General features: G+C 42.0%; 2 protein-coding genes across 5 annotated transcripts in view; one reads left to right on the forward strand and one right to left on the reverse strand.

The window, feature by feature from the left end:
- Positions 1–23015, reverse strand: part of LOC122403404 (neo-calmodulin-like) — an 84848-nt gene that overhangs the window by 10640 nt on the left and 51193 nt on the right. For 3 of the 4 annotated variants that reach the window (XM_043406909.1, XM_043406908.1, XM_043406907.1), the window contains 2 exons: positions 6984–7229; positions 1576–1609 (listed from right to left, as the gene is read on the reverse strand). In XM_043406909.1, coding sequence (XP_043262844.1) covers positions 1576–1609; positions 6984–7229 — 280 coding nt within the window. Of the gene's footprint in view, positions 1–1575; positions 1610–4572; positions 5081–6983; positions 7230–23015 lie in introns of those variants that run through there. The other variant, XM_043406910.1, reaches the window with a different exon arrangement.
- LOC122403406 (troponin C-like) lies at positions 12361–19136 on the forward strand. The gene is made up of 5 exons (XM_043406911.1): positions 12361–12413; positions 12691–12712; positions 13900–14043; positions 17662–17910; positions 18877–19136. Exons 1-5 carry the CDS (start codon positions 12411–12413, stop codon positions 18903–18905), a joined length of 447 nt encoding a protein of 148 aa, XP_043262846.1. The 5' UTR covers positions 12361–12410; the 3' UTR covers positions 18906–19136.

A 23015-nucleotide genomic window follows, 5' to 3' on the forward strand; every position in this document is an offset into this window, starting at 1 on the left:
TGAAAATACAAGTCAAGCCTAGCTTGGATCGTTTAAATCGATTCGAGTGTTTGATTGTTCGAGCAATCTTGGCTATACAAGCAAACTTTCGAATAATAAAGTTCGGTTAGGTAAGATTTGGATAGGCATAGTGGTAATTCCAGAAATTAAAAAAAAATATCTATTCGTTTAATCGAGGGTGGTTTGATATTTGAGTAGCTTTTTTTTTATAGCTTGCATAAGGAAAATAAAGGATAGAAGCTTATAACTCTTATACTTAACGTATAAGTTTTTAACTTGTTACATTACTGTCGTCATAAATTCTAAACTATTTAAACTATTTACTGGAAAAATTTACATAATATTCTATAAAAAAACAGAAGGTGTCTCTTGACAGCCTTGAACGATTCCTCAGCAATACAATGAAAGAATGCATGGACACCAACGATACCTTTACAAAATTGTAAAAAGTGTAACAGTTTACGAGAATAAGTAACACCGATTCTAGAATCTGGAACAAACTGTAGCTTCTCAAGCGTAGACATAATAAATTGATACAGGAACAAGTCGAATCTCGCGGTGGATAATTGCTTTTTGATGTAACTTCTCGTTTCGATACATTATGCATTTGTTTTTTCTAAATAGAAGCACGTTTTCTTTTACGCAAATCGATCCTTTCCGTCAATCTTTGCATTAAAATAACATAAATTTTCATGTTAAACTTATATTCATCATACTAGAATGTAAACCAGCGACGTTCGAGATTATTCCGAGGTAAAAAATGCGACTCGTAAACGTGTTTATTCAGTTCACGATAGATTTGCATCTCGAGTGCGGTTGCTTTTCAGATGTTGCTTGATAAGCGTGTCAGATCGAATCAGTTTGAAATATATCGTAATAAGTCCTACCGGTAATGAGGTCCTCGATACGTTCGGTGCATTTGTACGTTCGTTCGAGAGCATCCATTACGCTGAAATTTTAATTGAAAAGTACCAATTTCGGAAACGACGATCGACGAATAAAGTCAGCATTCTTTCAGGCGCGTCGCTTTTCTGGGAAAGGGTCGAGCAACGAAATCAGACATGAAAAGGTAGCGTCGAAAAGGACGAACGTTAAAGAAAGGATTGCCGGATGATCGATCAAAGCGTCAACGAGGTGAATCAACCGTGAAAAAAAAAGACGTCAAAGAGCCCAGCGGTTGCCTCTGTAAAGGGAACTAGCTTTCGTGCGATGTTCAGTGCAATTAGAAATGTTTACGGCATTGCGGTGAAAATCGTGAACAAGTTCTCTGGCTCTAATTTGCGTAACGACGTACGTCGAGCACCACGACCACGGGCCAACGTGTCGCGCGTACGGACACCCGTGTTTGCCATAGTTTGCGAGCGTTTGCGAGCGTTTGCTCATCGGCGGGAACGCGATAAAGTCCGTTCGAGGTTTCACTCGTTAGCGTTTTCTCGCAGTCGTTTGAAACCCGAAGATGCTCGTTTCGTTTCCTTTCCCCCAAAACAATTAACCTCCAGGAACGTTTCGATAGACCGTCCACGAACAAAATGGAGTCGTGTCGATAGTGAACAGCCGTCGAGGGACAAAACTTACCAGCCACTTGATCCTCCGTGAGTCCATACTCAGACTGAAAAAAAAAACAGAGAAAACACACGAGATGAGTTAAATTGCAAGACCGTCGAAACGCCGCGTGATTTAATTAAATCGTTATCGCGCTTCAAACGTCGCGGTAACGTCCCATCGAGACTTAATATGCACCAGCGGCTAACGCTGGCCTCGCATCGCGAGCTGTTTGCAGAACGGTGCCAATTTCGGGCCGAAATCTCATTAATTTGATCAAGTTAACAGTGGATTTTCGCCCCGATAATTACCGGTGCTGGTCGATTAATTTCCTTTTTTTCTCGAACCAACGTGCTCGTCGAAACGGGGAATCCCGGTCGAACGAAATGGGTTTTGGCGCGTGGAATTCAAGGAACGCGTGCCACGTCGCCGGTGAATTAAATAACACGACTCGCCCCGGTGCGTTTCGACGAGCATTTAATCAAACAAACGCGCGCACGTATAAACGCGGAAAATTCGCGCGATTCACGGCAACGGTCTTAACTTGTGAGTTGTTCGACCCGAAATACCAACGGCTTATCCGTATCCTACACATGGCCGTGCTCGACATTGTTAAATCAGCATTAATAGACGAAGGATTAAGGAACATATGCCGTTAATGGGATTACAGGAACATCGACCTATCAGCAGCCCCGCGGATCGTTGTTCACGCGCACACAAACGACCGAACGCGTTTGTTAACGTAAGGGTTTTAGCCAAGAAGATCGTTGGCGTGAAAGGTCTCTGACAGAGAGTAAGTGATCTTTAAATTACATGTAATCGATAGTGCTTCGAATACATGCTTTGTCTGTTTCAAAAAATCTGGCAACGAAATAAAATATCCTCGTCAATTTTTGGTACAAAGTTTAGTCGAAATAATAATTCGTTTATAGAAGTTATCAAATTAGTTGAAACTAATTGCTTTTTAGGCTAATTTTGCATACTGGGTACAATCTCCACTGTTAAGGATTGTATTTTCGATTAATTTTTCGAGCACTACAGATTAGGGTTTTTAATGTTAAAATACATTTTCCTCCGAGTTTATGCTTCGGTAATGAACACACACTTTTGTCAGTATTCAAAGGAACCCTGTGAATTCTGTTGTGGTTAAATATTTTGGTCTTTGATTTACGGTCATTCGTCGTCAGAAAAATTCTAAACTCTAATTACGACGAACCTTGAACTCTCTTAACCCAACGTGTCACCTTGTTTATAGTTATCTTCCAGCCAATACTTCGAATACGAAGAAGAGACCGGATGGCGATTATTAATATTGCCGTGTTGCAATCTTAGTCGCAGGAAGAAACATCGAACGTCTAACTGTCGTGTGGGTAGCCAACGATGAAAATTCGAGACGGTGACCGTCTAGTGGTAAACATAACCGCCTAACGAAGTCCTCCGAGTAACCAATCCCCAGGCGTTGTCGTTAATGCGACCGTTGTAGAAATAGTTTCCTAGAAGCGCGCACTAATGAAGCTCACCATAAGCAGGCCGGGTTAGTTAAGTTTGGTCGTGACTCAGATATCGAGTGATCTACAGCTACGAGCACATCGACGGTGTTGCAATTTGCACCGAAATAAACATTCCATTCGCAATATTGTACTGCATTCCCCGCGACAAAAGCAACCGGTAATTCGCGAAGAAAAATCAACGCCGATTTAAAACACCCATCACTGATCGGTTCGATGAAGCTTGGTCTACTTTGTCTGAACTTTAACTCAAATTAACCCTACGAAAGACAAAATTAGAAACATTATTCTTTCAAGTACACACAGTAGAAACGACGTATTAGTCGAGAAGACGTTCTTCAAAAATCAATTTTGTATTAAAAGTGATATTAGTAATTCTTGATAAAATATAAGAAATTTAAATACCGAGAGTTGAAGTTCCATTCAGAATAGTGAAGAATCAAAATATATTTTGCTACCACCGAAGATTCTTCTCATTAAATGAAAAGAAGAAAATTACAAACTATGTAGGAAGAACGTTGTGTCTAATATGGATCCGTGATGGGATGTAACGGCGCAAGGATCGATAAAACATAATGTATCATTTTTTATTTTTGGCGGAAGTAATGACCATGTGTCTATCTATAGATTAGTAATTTTATTAGGGCCAAATTCTCTAGCGACTGTATCTATAGGGAGAAGTTGCTCAGAACGATGTCCTTGATACCACGATTCAAGGTGATTCGAGTCAGCGACCCTACCCTAATTTGTACGATCATCAAATCAATTTTTACGTTAACGAACGTGTCACCTTGATAGAGGAATCTCTGTTCGTCTATTGGTTAAATGTCGCCTGTTCCGTGCTCCAGAAACGTTTAGAGACGAGTCAGTCCAGGCACGACTTTCACGGATACGCTCGTGGATAACTCCCGGATGTAATCGTAAGCACTGTGGGGAAGAGACACGAGTCTGTTGCAACTGTCTTAGTCGGAAGCTCTTGGTTCGATGCTTCGAAGCTCCTCGGAAGTAGATAGAGACGATATTCAACTGGGTCACGTCCTTTTCCAGCATTTCTGAGAGAGGCTCGTGTAAACTCACGAAAACTCAGGACGGGGGCTTTGCAAATGCACGTGTCTTTGCCGCATCTATATATTTATCCGGCCCCTTTGAAATCCGGTTCGCGAATTCAAAGCGAATTAATACAGAAGCAAAATAGACCAGGCGAAGGTTAACGATAAATCGCCGTAGACCCTTTGTCGATTAATCTGACAATATTTCTTCAGCATTTAATTAATTAAAATCTATATTTTAATCTTTTTTATTCGCACGAGATGTTCGTAGCGAATTTTGCGGTAAAAATATCAAAAGCTGAGAAAATTTCGGAATTCCTAATCGAGAAACAGTCTCAACAAAGTATCTCAAAATGGCGTCCTCAACAAGATATTCCAATTTCGTAAATTCGTAAATTTTCAGAGTCCTGTGCAACCGTCTGCTAAATTCTTTTTAAATCTCTTGTCCTTTTTGTAAAAGCTGCCTTACTCACGCTTTTTTGCCGGCTCTGACAGTCTATGGTGCTCGTGACCCTCCGCAGCTTCCCGTACGCGGACGTGTATTTCTTCTCCGTGTCCGACATGTCGCACTTCTCTCCACTAAATTGACGACACTCTTTTAAATTTACATTTGCAAGTCGTTCGGAGCCGCGGGACGACCTTTTGCCCGTTCCTTTCGATCCGCGAGAGGCTTTCCTCGCGCGCGAACTGCTCGGCCACGCGTCAAACGAACCAGCGCGACAACAGGACCGAACACACTAATAATATTTATGGACTGACGAACGTCATCGGTCGTCGGTGGCGGCGGACGGCTCGACGCGACGCGAGTTCATTCTTCGATTCTCCCCTCTCGAGCGCGTAAAGATCGGCGTGGGCGCATTCCGCGCGACGGCGATTTTTCGCGGCTGTCAACCTGGCGTTTGGGACGCACTGCGGTGGCAAATCATCCTCTGGTTGGCGAACACCACCGTTGGAAAGTCAAAGACCCCTCCTCGATCGCTGTCCACCGGTCTCCAACGAATGGAGAAACAGGTACTCGCGACTTCCCTCGTATTATTCGAGCGGAGATAAAAGCACGCGCGAACCTTTGGACAACCTTCGGCTGTTTTTAACTTGTCAGCGGTCCCCGACGATTGGCTGGCGCGATCTTCTCTTTATTTACTTCTTCGTCCGTCCTCTTCCCTCCAACCATTCTGCTTCTTTAATGGCAGTCTCTCGCGCCGATGGCTCGATGTCTGCCAAATGGCGAGCGTTACGGGATGATTTGTATTTGAAAACTCGCACCCAACACCTGATCGCAATCGTTTTCGAATAGACATCGTGACTATGCACAATCCCCACAATCTTCGAATATTTCGGGATTCGTTCGCGTGGAAATCTTCTTCTTGTAGCCAGAATTTAGTAAATTGTTGCAAACTTTTTTTTCTACCGTTCGATATTTATGGTATATATCGAATAATTCTGATAATCGTTTTTGCCCATTTTCTTTGAATCGATAAATCATCTCTCGGTATGCTTTTCAACGATGAGCGCCATGTCAATTGATTGGTTATTGCAGAGGAATTCGTTAACTCGTTTAGGTTTGTCTACTAATTGGTGAGAACTCGTATTTATAATTTCTTTCGCGGTATTTTTTACCTTAAGTTCGCACATTAACTGACCTAGTCTTTTTCTCAATATGATGCAGCAACCATTCGTTTAAAATTGCCCAAAAAGACACTGTGATTTTCAAGAGTGTATAATGTCAGGAATTAAAAAAACAGTTCGTCGAATATTTTGAACTATGTAGTTTATCAGTAAGAAATTCTAATAAATATTACAGTACGAAATGCTCGAATTACCCATAGTTAAATTTGTTTTTAAGTAGCACATATTTTAAACAATTGAAAGTTAGCTTTGTTTCTAAAAAATGACAGAACTTTACCCTCTTTCATTTTGTCAATATAATTACCATTTACCAAAAAATACTGGTTAATAATGACACGAACAGTCTATACACGCTCAATACGACTTAATTATTGTATTATTCTTCCTTTTTTGTTATCATTTATTATTTATTACAGAACTGAGAGTTCCATTAAATACGTTAGAAGTATTAGGGACTAACTACTTGCATATTAGTTTTTAAAAGTAAAGATTATGGACGATTTGTAGACTAGTATTTAATTAGATAATGTATAATAACTATTGTTTAATTACTATTTGTAATAAAGTACGGCGATAACTATGTCCGCAAAACCGTGGCTGTTCTCAGACCTGTGCTACCATCTAATGGAGAAAGACTGTCTAGATCGGACGCGTCTGATCACGAATGTCCGTTTCTACTGTGGCTCGCCTGGTCGGTATCAGAGTCAGGTCAACATAAAATTTAAAAAAAGACTATCGATAAGGGCGGCTTTTGGCCCTGAGTTTCTTTTGCGAAGTAACTTTTCTATATACAATAATATTACATTATACTTATAACAATTTTTGTTAGTTTTATTGACGTCATATTTTCTAAAACGATTATTTAATTATGTAATGCATCTTTAACTCTTCTTCTTCAAAGGTAATTAAAAAAGCTCTCACTGCTCACGCGTTTTTTCATTACAAAAATTAAGAGGTACAGTAGTTTATAATTTGTACGATACACTAGCTTCTAATTAAACGCAACGAACAACTAATTTTTTTAGCTATGTACGTGCGACTAGAACATCACGCGAAACTTGATCATTGTTTATTCTATCCCTATTATTGTTTATGCGAAATAACGATCGCATAGTGTTTCACACTTTAAAGATATCGCTACTGTCCGGGTTTAGGGGAACTCCCCCTATATTTAACGTAATTTAACGTAATAAATAACGCAATACAATTTTTATTTCCAATGTTTGGATACTTAGTGTGTAAGAAGAATCGTACTCACCAGATTGATAGTGACGGTGAGGTCATACTGATGTCTCTGGCCCTTCTTTTTGTTCTTCCCAGTCTTGATAGGAGCCGCCTTCGGCGTGACCTTCACCTGACCTTTCTGAGCGGTTGGTTTTTGAGCCTGTTTCCCCACGTTCTTCGTGCCAGGCGCGCCCTTCTGCCCGGAAGCTAGCGGCGCCTTTTGACCCCCGGGTCCCTTCTGGTTCACGTGGCTGACTCCGTCCGCTGGTTTGTTGCGAGCCTATCGTCGGAAATAAAAGACCATCGGTTAAGACCTTCCGGATAATCCATAACGACCGGAAGACACTCTCGCCGGAAAGCATCAACGGTTCGTTTCCACCGCGCGAACGAACCAACGAAATCCAGGGGATAATCGAGACGATCCGTGGCGCCGATAAAACGTTCCTTTTAATCGTACGGCGATCAAACGAACGACCATGAATAACCACGATGGCCGTGTGGCTTGGAGAACACCTTTTCCCCGTCGTCGGCAGCCTCGATCGACGGTTTAACGAGGTTTCGATTGCTCGATCAAATAATTTGCTCCTCGATTTTGCTTCTAATCGCTCGAACGTGCGAACGGGGTCTCCGATCGACCTCCGCACTGGACTGCAATCGAGCACAAAGCAACGCGCAAGTGTGACGAACCGTCAGAGAACCTTTTAATTTTGCAAGCTATTGGAAAAGGTTCATCCACAAATTGATACCTGTTCCAAGTTTACCATTCTGCGGCAACTGGAAGGATTTGCAAAATGGATCGTACAAAAGTTAATTCACACTCGGAAACTTTTCTTCTATCGCCTACTACTAAATACTCCAAGCAAACATATCTGTTTTTTATATTTTTTGTTTATATATTTTGTCTTATATAATCACTTTAAAACAATAATATTGTTGTGTTTTCTTAGATGATACATCCAAATTCTTCGCTGGATGTCCCATCAGAGGGGACAGCCGAGTGCAAAGGGTTAAAAGTCCTTTGTCTGCATAAATTGTTATTATTCTTTAATTTATACGCGACTCTTAACATACAATTTGTAACATCTTACTATGGAGCACATTGACCCATAATGTCAATGTAATATTGATCGTTAATAGTAGAAAATACATTATCGAAAATAAAAAAAAAACCACCACAATCGACCTCGCTCTCCTACGTTTACAGTGAAAGCATTCGCGATACAATTTGTTTGAAAATTCATTTCAGGAAACTCCACGTAACACGATAGATACAGGAAATAAAGCAATTAATTTCATCAACCCTTGGTCAACGTAATCTACGCACCCGACGATCTACATTCGAATTACTTTCCACGTGAAATCAGTCGGTAACGATTCGATTGCGAGAAGAAAGGCAGTACTGTGCTCGTAATCGTCCCAGTTCTCTGTCCGTAATTAGTCATTTCCCCGAGCGAGTCGGTCTGTCGGCGGCGAGGAGTTTTTAATCGAAAGAAAGGTTTTCCAATATGTTCCCTCGGTCGCAGCTGCACCGGCGATGACACGCGCCGTCCGCTAACGAGAAACGGAGTCCTGGTAAAAGAAACGAAGCTCCCCTCGACGAAGGACAACGCCCAACCTTCGACCCCTGCCCGGGTCGGCACACAAAAATTCGTTTTTCTCGTCGAGATAAAAATCTGAGGTCGCCGGTACGAACAATACCCTTAATCACGAGTCGGGATTCTGAGCGAGCGTTGTGTCAACATTTCGAGGCCGGGGATGCATCGGGCGCCATTGTTCACGGGTCCCTGCTAATGACACACCCGTGGAACGATGCACAGTAATTTCCGGAGATTTTAGTCGACCGCCACCAGGCTCATTGTTTCAATTCTTCTGTCCGCTTCATTACCGGAACATCAATCGGCCACACCGATGATCAACGCGCGAACCTTTCTACTTTTATCTTACTTTTCGCCTGCAACCAAGCAACAAAGTCGCAACGAACGACAGTCGGTCGCGAATAACTTATATTACTCCTTTTCAAACTCAATCGAGGGTTAAACATTATTTTATATTATTTACTTTCGTTCAAACGATGCGCGTATAAAAAATTTAATCGTTTGAATCCAGTACTTACGAGGAGATCCTAGTGACTGGTACAAGACGATTTTGATGTTTATTAACGAGTTGGTTGCCAGACAAAACCCCTCAAATTGTCCACAAAAACGATACTTTTGAATGCTTATAAATCGTGAACAACGAAAAGTATCAAAAAATTAGTTGAAATACAAGTCTCGGTAATCTCAGACTTCGTTACACTGTACCGAATGTTTCACACGTGGAAATTAATTTTAAACGTGCGCACATAATATTCTCTATTTAACGCAAGACGCCCATATTAAATATTAAGTCTTGAAAGTCCGCGATGAGAAAACATTATTTAAATCCGTGGCAGACAAGAGGTTAGCAACCTTTTCATTATTTTTAACCCTTGCGTTTACTGGGAGGGTAGTTGAACATTTCAGTCGCTCCACGTTTTCGTCCCTTCGTCGATATCAAGGCTCTTCCTGGCGGCCTTCGCGGCGGATCTCAGCCTGACCGACAGTTTGCATCGACTAATTCGATTTATTCCCTCTCGATGGGCGTCCGTGCCATTGGAATCTGACTCGTTTCCAGAGATTCGAATCAGTGAAATTGTCTGCCGTGGTTCGCGGACTTCCTCTCATCGGTTTATGCCGCGATAACGCCGATATTCGATTTGCAATCCCGAACTGCATCGAACGGCCCCCCCACCCCTTTACGACGGCTCCAAAGATTTTCCATCGGATCTCCACTCCGTCGATCGTAGGCTTTGTTTTATAATACCTTCCCTGTCGTGCAGATTTACCCGTTACGATCCCGAACGCTCGAAAAGTTTGTGCATGCAAGATGCGCAAATAATATACGAAGTTTATGCAAACTATCATAACAATTTTTTTGAAAAATAAGTAACTTGTTTTTTGGCCCGTCGTGTACTTAACAGTGTCTGGAAAAATAGAATTATTTCACTTTCCAGAGTAGTATTGTGTAGTATCGTTTCTGCTATATTAAATGGTGAAAACTGTAAGGGCCTAAGGTAACGACAATTTTTTCAAACAGAACCATATATTTCTCCATATTCTTATAGAGGATAAAAAGACAAATTTCAAGTTTTGGAAATATCACAATTTTTAAATTAACTGTGCCATCATTTCCGGTTATTCGATCGACTTAAAATTTTGTGCAAATGTTTCAAACTCGAGAATGGAACCAAAGAAATTTTGCGCGAAAAGGTCATCGAGAGCAGCCGAGGTTCACCCAAATAGGGACTGAAGGGAAGGATGGCGAACGTGGAAGTTCGTCGACCGTTCGCCCAATTACGCGGCAAGGTAGTCCGCGATTTAAATATAGAACGACTCAAGAGGTACACAATTGGTATTGGACGTTCTAAATATAACGCGAGTTTATTCAAATAATAATTCAGCGGCGAGGCGGCATGGACCGCGTGGGCGGAACTGACGAGATAATTATAGGCGTTTGCCGTCTACCGCGTTCTTACGAAAAGCACTGTACATCACCGGCGCATTAAGCGCGGAAAAAACGCGGCAAGAATTGCACCAACAAAGTTTTCCGTTACGTTAAGTCTTGTCAGGTTACGCGCACGCGGTGTCCAAAACCGCCCAGAGACGACAAAACGGGGAGGGGGTTAATTCTACGCGAAATAACAAATCGAAAATGAAGAATAAAATTTGCCCGTTTGATGATTCCTTTTCCAGAAAATCGACTTTAAATATCCATTGTGTATACGTTCGATGAGGTAAGTAGAAACAGTGGGTAGTGGGCAGACATACCAGAGCAACTTGTATTAAATGTAAATTTAATTATCTAAGAAACAAAGCATTATTTTAGAAAATTGTATTCTTCGTTGTTTACTTATTTTTCCATGTACAATTACCCCTGCTCTATATAAATTTAATTATCTCAAAAACAAAACGTTATTTTCAGAATTGCCTCTTGCTCGGCAGTAAACAAGAAAAATCACAAGAAAACAATAATTACAAGGGACTGTTTGATGAAACCTGAATTGTTCGAATTATTAGCTATTATTAGAATCTTTTTATTCTATATATATACGAATATAAACGACACAAGGAGAACGTACTACATTTCTCGATCGCGTCCAATGATTTAGCGACAGGACTTACGACGTCGTGGCTCGAATTTTCATTTTTTGGCGGATTCGAAAAGTTCCGTACCCGTGTAAAAACTTCGGTTCGAGCGGATAATTCCTCGCAAAGGATAACTCCGTGGCAGCGGAGGATATTAAATTTCTCGTCGACCAGTAAAAAGAATCGACGATATTGTGCGCCGAGCGACGTCGGTAGTTGAATGGAAAGCAGTAGTATCATAGTCTGGAATGTTTTGAAATAGCACCACCCCCACTTCTTTCCGTCGCCGGTACCGCTTCTGTTCCCGGCCGCCTACTATGACCGCGCGTCCGCGGTGCAGGAATATTTTATTGCTTTTCCCTCAAAGTTTTTGGCAGGCTTTCCGGGCCGCGTAGAAAACAGCCACATAACGGCGGGTTTAAGTAATATGCTCCGCGTAATGCATCGCCTTTCCCCCGTTTTCAATTGCACGCCACAAATCATACCGGCTAGAAAAATTGACGACGATCGTTTGGAAACGACGATTCGTTGCGCCAATCCACCGATCCTCCCCATCCTTTCGAAACTTCGACGCGCACGAATTCGTGACCAAATTTCTCACGATTTATATCGTTGGGCAGTCTATCCTTTCTCTGCAAGATATCATTAAAATTATACAGTTTAGGTACAAATAACTTAATTTTAACGTTAAAACAAACGGACAAATTCGTGATCAAATTTCTTACGATTTATATTATTGAACAGTCCTGTTAAGACAAATGGAACGGGTGAAAAATCTAGCAATTTACGAGAAATAGTGTTCGACGTAACGAATGCAACATTGGTTCGACGACTTTTTTCCACGTTTCGACTGTGATGGAATCGGAAAATTGATCGAACGTTGGGTGGACGTCGTGAATAGTGGAAACAATTTATTGTAGGAAATGAAGAAAATAAATTTATGTTCGAAGTGCGTCACGACCTAGTGTCATACATCAACAGCCGTGAAAGTAAAAGAAAAAGAAACGGGAAGATCCTAGAAGCAAGATGAACGCGCGGCCTTGAGTCAGCGGCCTTTTTCGAGCCGGTTAACCGTTTTCCACGGGGAATCGTAGCATTATAGCAGCGTGAACTGGCGTCGTCTCAGCTGCGCGCGAAGCTGTGAAATTTCTACCGTTCGCAGGAAGGGATGAGACGCTTACCCCCCTTCCATGCGTTCTAGCTGAGCTTATAAAAGATATATCCAGTGCGGATAAGCCATTAGTGCTAGAGAACGAAGGGACCCCAGTTGCGAGTCGCTGGTCGAACGAAGCCGGAAGATGGTCAGTTCCCATGTAATAATCGTGCGTTCGCGAACGGTTCCACGGGTTGTCGCATGGAAACTCGTTAATTGGACGCCTCGTATCGAAACGATGGGGGGGGATCGGACGTTTTGGCGCCAAGTCACCAATCCGTCGATCGATTTTTCTATATCGGATATAAGTCGATGGGCGATAGGGGGAATCAAATCGTGGCGCGTCTCTTTCCGTCGCTTCCGCAGTGGACGCGAGCCGATAAAAAAAAGCGTTCCGGTACTGAAAGTTCGTTTCTCTGTTTCAGGATGACACGGAACAAGTGAAAAGTGAGTACGTCGCGGGATTACCGAGGAAAATGTTGGAAACAAGCGCAGTGGTTAGCATCGGTGACCACGTGCTTAAGAGTATCGTATCTTCGCAGTTGAACAGTGTCTCCTTTCCTTTTTGAACTATTCTTTGTTGTTCAGGCCGTGCACCGTCGCGAATTTGAAATTCTTGCGCCACGAGGGCGTTAAACGACGGAACGAAACGGAACGGAACGTCCGCGTGCAAATAGACACAGCGCCGCCATGCGGTGCCCGTATTTCATTGGGTCTGCGTCGCGTCAACAAGTACGGTTTATTCGTCGAAGGAAGGTCGCCGGGTGTATAAAATTTAGGTCGCGGACGATGTGTATTTTACGTCGCCAGACGTGGCCCGTCGCGACATCAAAGAGACCGTCAACGTATTTCGTATGCTCGTTAAGATTCATCGTCGCGCGAGGCAAACTCGAACACGGCCGGGAAACGAAACGATTACGCCTCCGAGCGTTGTTTCGCCGAAAGTTCGGCTGTTTTCCGCGCGCACGCCCACGCGAGAACGTACCCGCGACTTCTACGCGGCCACTCGTTGCGCAATACGACTTCCTATCGCAAAATAAACCGCTGATTGACTCGACCGCGTTATATTAATACACGCCGCTCTGGCCACCGCGTGTAAATAAATGCCGCGATGCGTTCTCTGAGCTCGCGTTACCGGCCCCCGCCTTGCTCTAGAATTCTCGGGGAATTTCCTAATTCTGGTGTCTCGCCCGAAGGTATCGCGCGCCTACAAAGTTTCAGGGAGCTATCGAACCGCCGACTGGAATACCGTGCCTTCTGTAAACTCGGGGAACGAGCAACTAATTATTTGAAATTTAGTACAATTACGTAAATGCGTGGTTTCTGGGTGGATTGCGATCCTAGAATCGTGGAAAATCTGATGAATAGGGTCTATCGATGGGTTTTGTAATTTAATAAAAAAAGGAAAATAAAAATTTAACATTTCTCTAAAGACTGTGATGATGAGAAATGATTACGCAATAAAATAACACGTTATTCGAAATAACGCTTTAAATAATATTATTTTAGGCCCAGTTCCGATTTCGATCGAGAAAATGTATTGAGTATTTTAAGATTCCAGAGTAGAACGTTCCCCCCTCGAGCGTTCATTTTTTGGCCAAAGCGTAAACATTGCGTTCCTTTGTGTTTTACAGTGCTCAGAAGAGCCTTCTCCATGTTCGACTCCGCGAAGGCGGGTCGGATCGAGAAGGAAAAAGTTCGAACGATCCTGAACACCCTGGGGCACACTTTCGACGACCACGAGCTCGAGGTGCTGCTCAAGCAAGAGGACGACGACGGTATCGTATACCCGACCTTTGAGAGTTTTCAATTGCCCCGAACGGCGCCAGCTCTGGCCGGATTCCATTGCCTTTCCTGCGTGTTTTATAGCAATTTTTGGGCCGGCGCTGGTGCCTTCGCCAATCGATGCCTACGTGTCGACCTAACCGGGGCCAAATAATTCATGATATAATGCCGGAGACGCGGGAACCCGCGCGTGTAGAAGCAACGAAAGACGCAAAAACTTTTCCTAAACTTTTCCAAGCCCGACGGTGGTTTCCGTCTACGTTCCACGCGACTCTCGAGCTTTCCGTCGATCGATTTTAATACCTTCGGCTTTATAGGTAGTCCTCGAGTTACGATCGTCGCGATTTACAACTCGCACTTACCACCGTGCAAAATTGAATTAAAGTACAGTATCGTGGTTTTACAGTATCATGAACGTCGGAATTGCGTTATATCTACGGCCAGTGACAACGCGTGTGCCGAATTGATTACACGTATCGTCCTATTCGAGGGTTGGTTTTGCCCCTTTAAACCGAATATTTGCAAATATAAAAAGAAATTCAGACGCGTTTCTTACGAGTTACGAATTTTATTCTAGTCGATCCGGGAACGTTGAACGCCACGAATTTATGGGAGGACTTAATAATTCGGCGAGCTAGAAAAATTTGCAAATTGCAAGTTAAATATTTTCTCTTTCGAGAAGCTTATCATCCGCGAGCGTAAGAAGATAGGAAGAATCTAGTTAAGTAAAAGTACCAGTTCACTCGATCAGTGGCGACTGGTTGCTTTTAATCCGGCCAGCGGCGAAGCAACAACTTTTGCCAACAGTCTCTAATGCTGTTGCGAAGTGGTTCGAGGAGTATCTTTCAACTAAGAACTTCAGCTTCATTTTATCGGAACAAGTATGGGTTTCAGTGGTTTGGGACGAACAACAGTGTCTCTATACTATTCGAAAATAACAGAAAACAAAGATAGGTAATTTTTAACCGCGAGATGGTGATCCAAAATTCATTATAAAACGATAAAAATGATACGACGAGTAGAAATATAGTGGATAACAAATTTTGCATAAAAAGTAAAGGATAAACGATTTTTAATCTGTCATCAGTTGTTCGATAAAAATTGTAATCTGTATTACGCATCAATTTACGTTTCAAGTTGATCGAATAACTGTGTTAACTTATCTGCTCGATCGGATAAATGTTGCAAATAAATCATTAGACAAAATTTGCTTTCATTGGCTATTATATGCACAGAATTCTGCCAAACTCTAATTCTGGTCCACTGGCGAATTCAACGGGGATTCTCGATCCTGAGTCTATCAACAATCCGTTTCCCAGATAACTCACGGTAACTGTCCGATTATTATATTCTTTTTATTGACAGGCAATTGGGCACATCATTCTCGAGATGTATCATAAATTTGGCAGCTAACTTCTGCTACTTTTGCATGAGTCACACCGTGTTTCGCATAGTACACTGAACCCTATCGAGTTGAAGTGATTTTTGGCTCTGAGGCTCGAATCGTTTCTCACTTGCTCTTGCAGTCTTCTACGAAGACAAACAACCACCTTCAAAGTGAATCACGTGTGCAAACTTTCCATAGCGGAGTCTAGGAATAAGAAATTGGCGTAGAAAATTCAGGAGATCAACTTGCACGAAACTAGCTTCGCCTTAAATTGATTCCAGTTATTTTTTCTTTGAATTTTCTCAAGATTAGATGTTAATCCGTTGACAGACAATTTACTTTTTGATTACATTTGTTCGTGGAAAAAATGGCCACGAAAAAGAATAGATTTGTTTTACGAATACCTCCTGAATGTAAAATTGTGTTGATTTTACTATATAAGATTTGATGAGGGGTGAGTAGCCTCATGATCGTGAAACATGACATCAAGAACTCGTATTGTATAGCAAGTGGTTAAAGAAAATAAATCTAGATAGGACTCGAATTTTAAAGCAACTAAAAACAAAGTATCGTTTTCATGGACAATTTGATGGAATTCAAATCGAATCAAACATTTAATACCTGGAATAAATTATCATAATTCGTTGTCATTATCTATCAATAAAAAAAGAAAATATGATTAGAATCGTTCGTAGGAAGTTCGTAACATTCAAATTGCGAGGTGATGGTGCATTTATGACACGTAGTACGTTAAGTCGAAGGCTAGTTGGGAAACTCTGACGTAAACTAAACGGAAAGTAGTGTAACATATCAATCATGTAATCGCCTGGGACAACTATTGGACAAAAACCACATGTTTGTACGGTGGACGGTTCGCACGAAGGTGTTAATCGTGTCTCGCTCGAGTGGACGTTACACGGACTATAATTCCCGTTTGTGTAAGAAACGGCTACCTAAGGAGCCACGATCGAATTGGCCTAACCCCTGCGTTCTAATGGCCGCCATTAAACCGTGACGTCGATCGGTAACACCGAGCCGGACAACCGGAATTAACGTAAGCTCTCGAAATTCCCTCTCGATATTGAGACAATGATCGGTGACCGTAGGTCCCGGTGCTCTGGCTTTATCAGTACGCGTTATTATCCAGATATTGCAACGCGAATTGGGTTAGCTTCCAGTCAGTTTAGACCAGAATATTCGGGAAACAAGGCCTGCGGACTAAACTCGATCAAACGGGGATGATCTTTAACATGTTGACCGTCGAAAATCGTTTACGAGATCAAAACTTTCATCTTAAACAATTGTAAACTATGTAACTTAAAATTTGCTTTGGTACTTATTTTTGTAACCTCTTGAAGAAAATTTATGAAGAACTTTTTCACTTTTTTCATATATTTATCCTTTTGTTTAAAAATGTGTGTCCTGTTCTACGAGGACGATGACAAACGTAAGGATCGCCACGGGCAACGCAAGCTTCAACTACGCCACTGCTTTAAACTTCAATAAGGGCACGCAATGTTCAGAACGAATTCCGTTGCTCTTTCAAATATAAATATTTCACAAAACTAGAAAGTATCTTCATCCTTACTAACGTTCAATCGGTATTGAGACGATTTCTGCCTATGTCAAGTTTGTACTACTGCGAATTTTTCACTTCTTGATGTTTCAAACATTTTTTACTACGTCTACTTTTAGAATTTCTCAAGAATCAAACTAAAAATTGCTTGCATTTAACATAGTGAATTTCGTTTCGTAATTACCTAATTAATACTTTTTCACTTGGTTTTTTTCGCCTGATGTTAAACCCTGCACATGTTCCCGTGCATTAATCCGCGAAAATAGCCGTCGCGTATTATACCGTGCTGAACTTTAAGCTCCACGTGTACCCGTATACCCGTGAAATAGGGGCTTCCCAGTTTCGAGAATCGAATCTGATTTTCCGTTCCCGGAATCCACGGATGCATCGCGGCTGATCGGGAGGGACGATAGTCTTGTTGTCCTTTATACATTTCAAATTTATTCCCGGCCTTGCGTAAACGGAACCGCCTTGGAAGGCTACCAACTATATTGTCTCGGATGTTTTCCTATCGATAAAAAGCGATCGCGAACGGAAAGGAGGCCCCGGGGAGACTTGTTTACACCGGCGTGGAACGGCGACATCGGGCAAGACGGTGTCTCTCGCAGAGTGGGTTTTTTAATCGCGGATATTCGCCCGGGCTTTCAGGTAGCGGTAAATTAAACTTCGACTCGTTCTTCCGTGTGGCCTCTCACTTCCAAGAGGAGGACGACGAGGCGCTGCAAAAGGAGCTGAAGGAGGCTTTCAGGCTCTACGACAAGGAAGGCAACGGCTATATTCCCACCAGCTCTCTGCGCGAGATCCTCGCCGCCCTCGATGACCAAATAACGCCCGATCAAATGGACGGCATGATCGCTGAAATTGACACCGACGGCTCCGGAACTGTTGACTTTGACGGTGAGCATTTTCCTCGCGTCTTATCGACGACACCGTACGTCCTAAGCGTTTGCATAACCATTCGCGATCCGCGATTCGCAGTTCAAACGCCGTAGCGACGCTTTAACTTGAAAAGAATTCGCGACGAAACAAATAAATTACTATCAAGATATCGACGTTTGAGACGAGACGAGTCCTCGAGAGTATTGAGAATTTCGAAAATTCAAAGAGTTTAAACGAATGATAACCGGAATATTAAAAATAAACGTCACGTATGTAATCAACTAGACAGGGTGTTCGTCCAGGCAGAAATTTTAAAGAGAGATTCAAGAGGCCAAAATAAGACGAAAATCAAGAATACCAATTTGTTGATTGAGGCTTCGTTAAAAAGTTATTAACAAAATTATTAATAAAATTTGTCCACCTACACGAATTCTTTTCTCGAAAATGGTTAGGATTTCGAGGGTATGTCTATTCACCAAAAATGATTGTAATTGACCCCTACGGCCAAAAAGAATTTTTTCAGAATGATTTGAAACTTTTCAATTTTGCCGAAAAATATTTTAACGAAGCTTCAATCAACAAATCTTCCAACCCGTCTCAATTAGACGAAACGCATTTGGTACTAGAAAATTGACCGATGCAACGCGAATAAGAAATTACGGCAACGTTTTCGGTTGGCTTCGTATCTATAAAGCTCGTTACAACAGCTCTTACGAGGGCCTGATTAAACTCCGAACGTCTTAATAGCAATCTTTCTAAAGCCTCTTTCAAATATGTTGCGGTAGGCGGTCCAAAGGGGCGAAGATACGACCTACTTGCTTCCCAGGGGAAACATTCGTCGCGTTAGACGACGAAATGAAAGGAGGCTTGTAATCTTCAGGATCGTGTTTCTATTCGATGACGAGCGAGCATCGAGAATGAAAACGTACCCAAAAAGGACGAAGTTCGAACTTCTCGTTAACCGCGTCGATCGTTATTTTGCAGAATTCATGGAGATGATGACCGGCGACTAAGCATCACCGCGGGATTCGCCATACGTTGTAAGAGAAACGCTTGCATTTTCTTTCAACGATCCTGCAATTCTGTCTGACGTCGGCTCTTACACGGGAATTGAAATTCCGCGAGACGGAATTGTCAACCGAGCCTGGACAACGACTCGAACGGGATCGAAGGAACTTCACCGAACATCGTTTCACCTGTACATTTCTTTGCGCATTATGTATCGACATCGTTAATTAAGTTCTCGATTAAACGCTATCTTCAACGATCGCACAAAACTCGTTTTTATTTCGAGAATTATAAGGAGCATTTTATATATCGGAATTTGATAAATCTGAAAAAATTAATCAAACTATGTGTGTGAAGTGTTGTTTACATGCAGAAGTATACGTCCAATTTTCGTTTGAGCTAGGATTATTTCAATACATTAAAAGCCCAATTTAGCGACGGAATTGGAGCGAAGGTGTGTCCATTAAATCCAAAGGTAATTTCTATGCAATACCAGAAACCCGTTAAACAACAAATTACACAGTTTGACCGTGCAATGGACGGTGCAAGTGGCAATATGGTGATCCTAAATGAGAAAATTACACGAAAATATGGAATAAAGCTACTTCGTGCAAGTTTTACTTGCAAGGTAATTGACGTTAAAAATTCATCGAGTACGCGTGCCATTGAGTATGACTTATTTATCGCGACTATCCTTTACTTGTTATTTCTACTTGTGACCGGTGTTTGCAAGCACCGATGTTGGCACAGTATTATTTGTTTCAACTAGTTCAAACTAGTTAGAAGGAGGTAAGACCAATGAAAAGCAGGTAACACTATAATCAATGTTTAAAAACACCAGAAAGACACGACTCGGAAGGGATTTTCGAATAACGTGAACTACGATTGTATTCGTCTTGAATTATCTGCTTGAAAAAATTTCTTAGTACCTTTCACATCATTTTGATGCAAATATACTAAATTCTTGTGCTGATTTATTTGTATTTGTATTAATGTGTAGAGAAAAGCTCAAAATATTAACAGGACAATTACTAAAAATCCCAGACGAGAAGTTATCAATCTGTATTGGCTACACATAAAAGAGATAATTTTACATTAAATAAATTGTTTCCAACTGGAAAACAGCACTTCCCTAAACAGTCATATTAATTTAGTATACACGTAAATAATACAAACATAGATATTGTATTTCTCCGTAATCCTGTGAACGGATCATAAATTGTAGAAGACGTCGAAAAATGGAGCTCGCAATTTTCACGGAGCACTGTATTAACGACGAGACGTCCGCCGACGGGATACAAATCTCTCGATTGCGAAAATCGACGGCTGAAATCGCGGGAGGACGCATCCTCCGCGTCCCAGGATCCGAACTTTACGAGCCCCGAGCTCCTTTTTCGCGACGGCGCGTGAAAATAGGTCTCGCCCCGAAGTTTCGTCCGATCAACCGCGGCGCGCCTAATAATTTCCTGTCTCCTTGAAAGCGGCGAAGTTGCGCTGGATATTAAACGAGAATCTCTGGCGAGCAAATCGCTGAGCGTGCACGGCGCGGGTGTTCGAGTTCCGCGAAGGCCGCTCATTCGATCAACTCGGGCATCGACTCGCGGCAAGGTTCGCAGCTAGCCTCGTGCTTTATAGGTCCGCGGCGTGCATATATCAGTCGGGTTATCGAGCTTATAGACGACGATATCGCTTAGCTGGTAAACGCGATAACATCGGGCGAACGACGAGCGTCCATTGAAACCGCTCGCCTTTCCAGCAAAAGGCGAATCCTCGAGCGGAAAAATTCTGCAAAACGCCGAGCGACTCTTTGGCAACGAGACTCGCGAGCTACGCGAAAAAATGACGAAACGAGAGAGGCATAGCTTGCGATAAACACGTTCTTCGGAATCCTTGGAATTCAAGACAAAACTTGGGTGACTTATATTATACTGTTGGTTCAAGACCTCGTTTGATTAACATTAGAAAGAACACACAGAAAATAAGAGAAATATATTATACGTGTGAAATTTGCAGAAAACCTGAGCTACGCGTTAGAGAGTGTCTGAAAAGACACATAACTACATTAACTCTCCTTTTTGACTGTTTGAAATTCTGAAATAAAAAACTCGAAGTCTTTAGGAGAAATGGGAATTCGCCTGAGCCTTTAACGGCCCATGGTATAGAATATATTACTATAAATTAGGTTGTTATTACTACGGATAATGATACCAGATACAAGAGAATTCCAGTGTGTTCCAACGATTTTCCGTCGAGGGAAATTCTGTTGCTGACGCTAAATACACGCTCGACAATGGCGTTTGGCCGAATGAGAAGTTTCTGCCAATCAGTCCCGAATCCTCAAAGACGAAACTGTCTCCGCGAGATCGGCAAAGAGGACGCGAGCGAGCGGGAAGCCCGGAAAGATCCATCGAGAACGCCCAGAAACACCCTCGGCAGCCGCCCATCTCCGATGCCCCGCTTTCAGCTTTTACCCCCTCGCTGTCTCCTTCCTTCTCTTCTCCTGTCCCCTCATCCTTCTCTTCCTTGCCAGCCAGGACTACGGCTCCATGCCTGGCCCCGGCCGCTTCACCCACTCAAGTTTTGTCCGAGTGTTTGCGAGCGAGACCCGGAAACCGCTTTCGAAGGATCAATAAATGGGGCCGACTGCAACCGCCCTTGAAAAGCTATACCTCGTTGGCGAACCAGAGGATCGGTATGTCTTCAAAATGCACCGAGGATTCGGATGAACTGAGGCCCTATCGCAGGGTAAACCAACTTTGGGGCCTTTTGGTTCGGGCCTCATGACGGAATTTAGATTTACACGGAAACGATACAGATGGAAAGAAGTAGTACTCGTAAATATAGTTCAGTTTATTAACATTTCGATATAATTTTGATACGAAAGAAAATTTTGTTAACCCTTTCGTACCTGACGATAATATAATACGTGTACGTGATGGCTTAAAGTGTTAATTAAACAAATTTATAAGAGTGATTCTATATACCAAAATAGACGGAAGCCAAGAATAGTGGAATTATTAATTACTGAAAACTGATTGTATTTCATTTTTCTATAAAATTCTGTAAAATTTATTTTTGAAAGATTGGAAAAAGCTAAAATAACTACAAGAGGTTACTGACGATATCTATAGACCGATTGTACCTTTACAACTTAAAACAAATTAATATGTAAATATAATTTTATTTGTATACACGTAAATTATATTGAATAAGAGTTAAACGTAAGGTCGAAACGTTCATATATAATAAACCGAACTATGCTCGCGAATGCTACTTCCTTCATGTATTTTTTAAACACGACAAGCATTACATATTAAATATTTGGGAAACAAAGAAGGTAGCTACGAAATTCTACTGCTCTCATAATCGGTTCGCGACTTGTTAAGGTAATAATAATAACTTTGGTACGAGAGGGCAATATTACTGCGCTACGTTCCCAATCTGCTGGGTTCGATTTATCGGTAAAGCTTATCTAGCCGAATTCTGCCTTAGACGCGATCCTATTAATCGTTTGAACAATCTCTTCGAACTAATTACGTACTAATAAATTGTCGAGTAATTAGAGACTGTTCAATAAACGATTAATAACGTCGCGTTTAACGCTGGGTCTTACAGATAAGCGTACCGACGAATTCAACTGACAAATCCAGGACAAAACGCAAAATACCACAACATTATGCAAAACAGAATTTGTCCAGTAAATTTCAGTACAATATACAAGTGTTATTTTTAAATTCTAGTCAGATTTTTAGCCACGCTTATTCGAAGTCGAATTGCAGTAACCGGCGCGGGTCAAGTTAGATTTTCAGGTTTCTCGTTTATAATTTTTTTTTTGTCATCCCATATATCGTCGAGGACTCGCGTTGCGTTACATATGGAAATAAAAGTACGTCACCGTTCCCGTCGGGAATATTGCTGTATACGTGTTTCCTTACAAAAGGGTGGTAAGACTTGTTACGCGAAGAAACAAAAGAGAAGTTATATATAGTCCGTGAAGAGCAATTACGATAATTGCGACCTGGATTGCCCGTCTTTATACCCGCGACAACGTCATGCGCTACGTTTCCGTTCGCCATGTGTTTCATGCGAGTTTGTCGTGTCGTTGTTCGTCGGCG

The sequence above is a fragment of the Colletes gigas genome, unplaced genomic scaffold, assembly GCF_013123115.1.
Source record: "Colletes gigas isolate AHSC1104 unplaced genomic scaffold, ASM1312311v1 Colletes_gigas_Sc00051, whole genome shotgun sequence".
Taxonomy (NCBI): Eukaryota; Metazoa; Arthropoda; class Insecta; order Hymenoptera; family Colletidae; genus Colletes; species Colletes gigas.

Bases quoted from the DNA above. Each gene is read 5' to 3' on its own strand.
- LOC122403406 (XM_043406911.1), top strand. The intron at 12,713-13,899 runs GTGAGTACGTCG...TGTGTTTTACAG, and splicing joins TGACACGGAACAAGTGAAAA to TGCTCAGAAGAGCCTTCTCC. The intron at 17,911-18,876 runs GTGAGCATTTTC...GTTATTTTGCAG, and splicing joins CGGAACTGTTGACTTTGACG to AATTCATGGAGATGATGACC.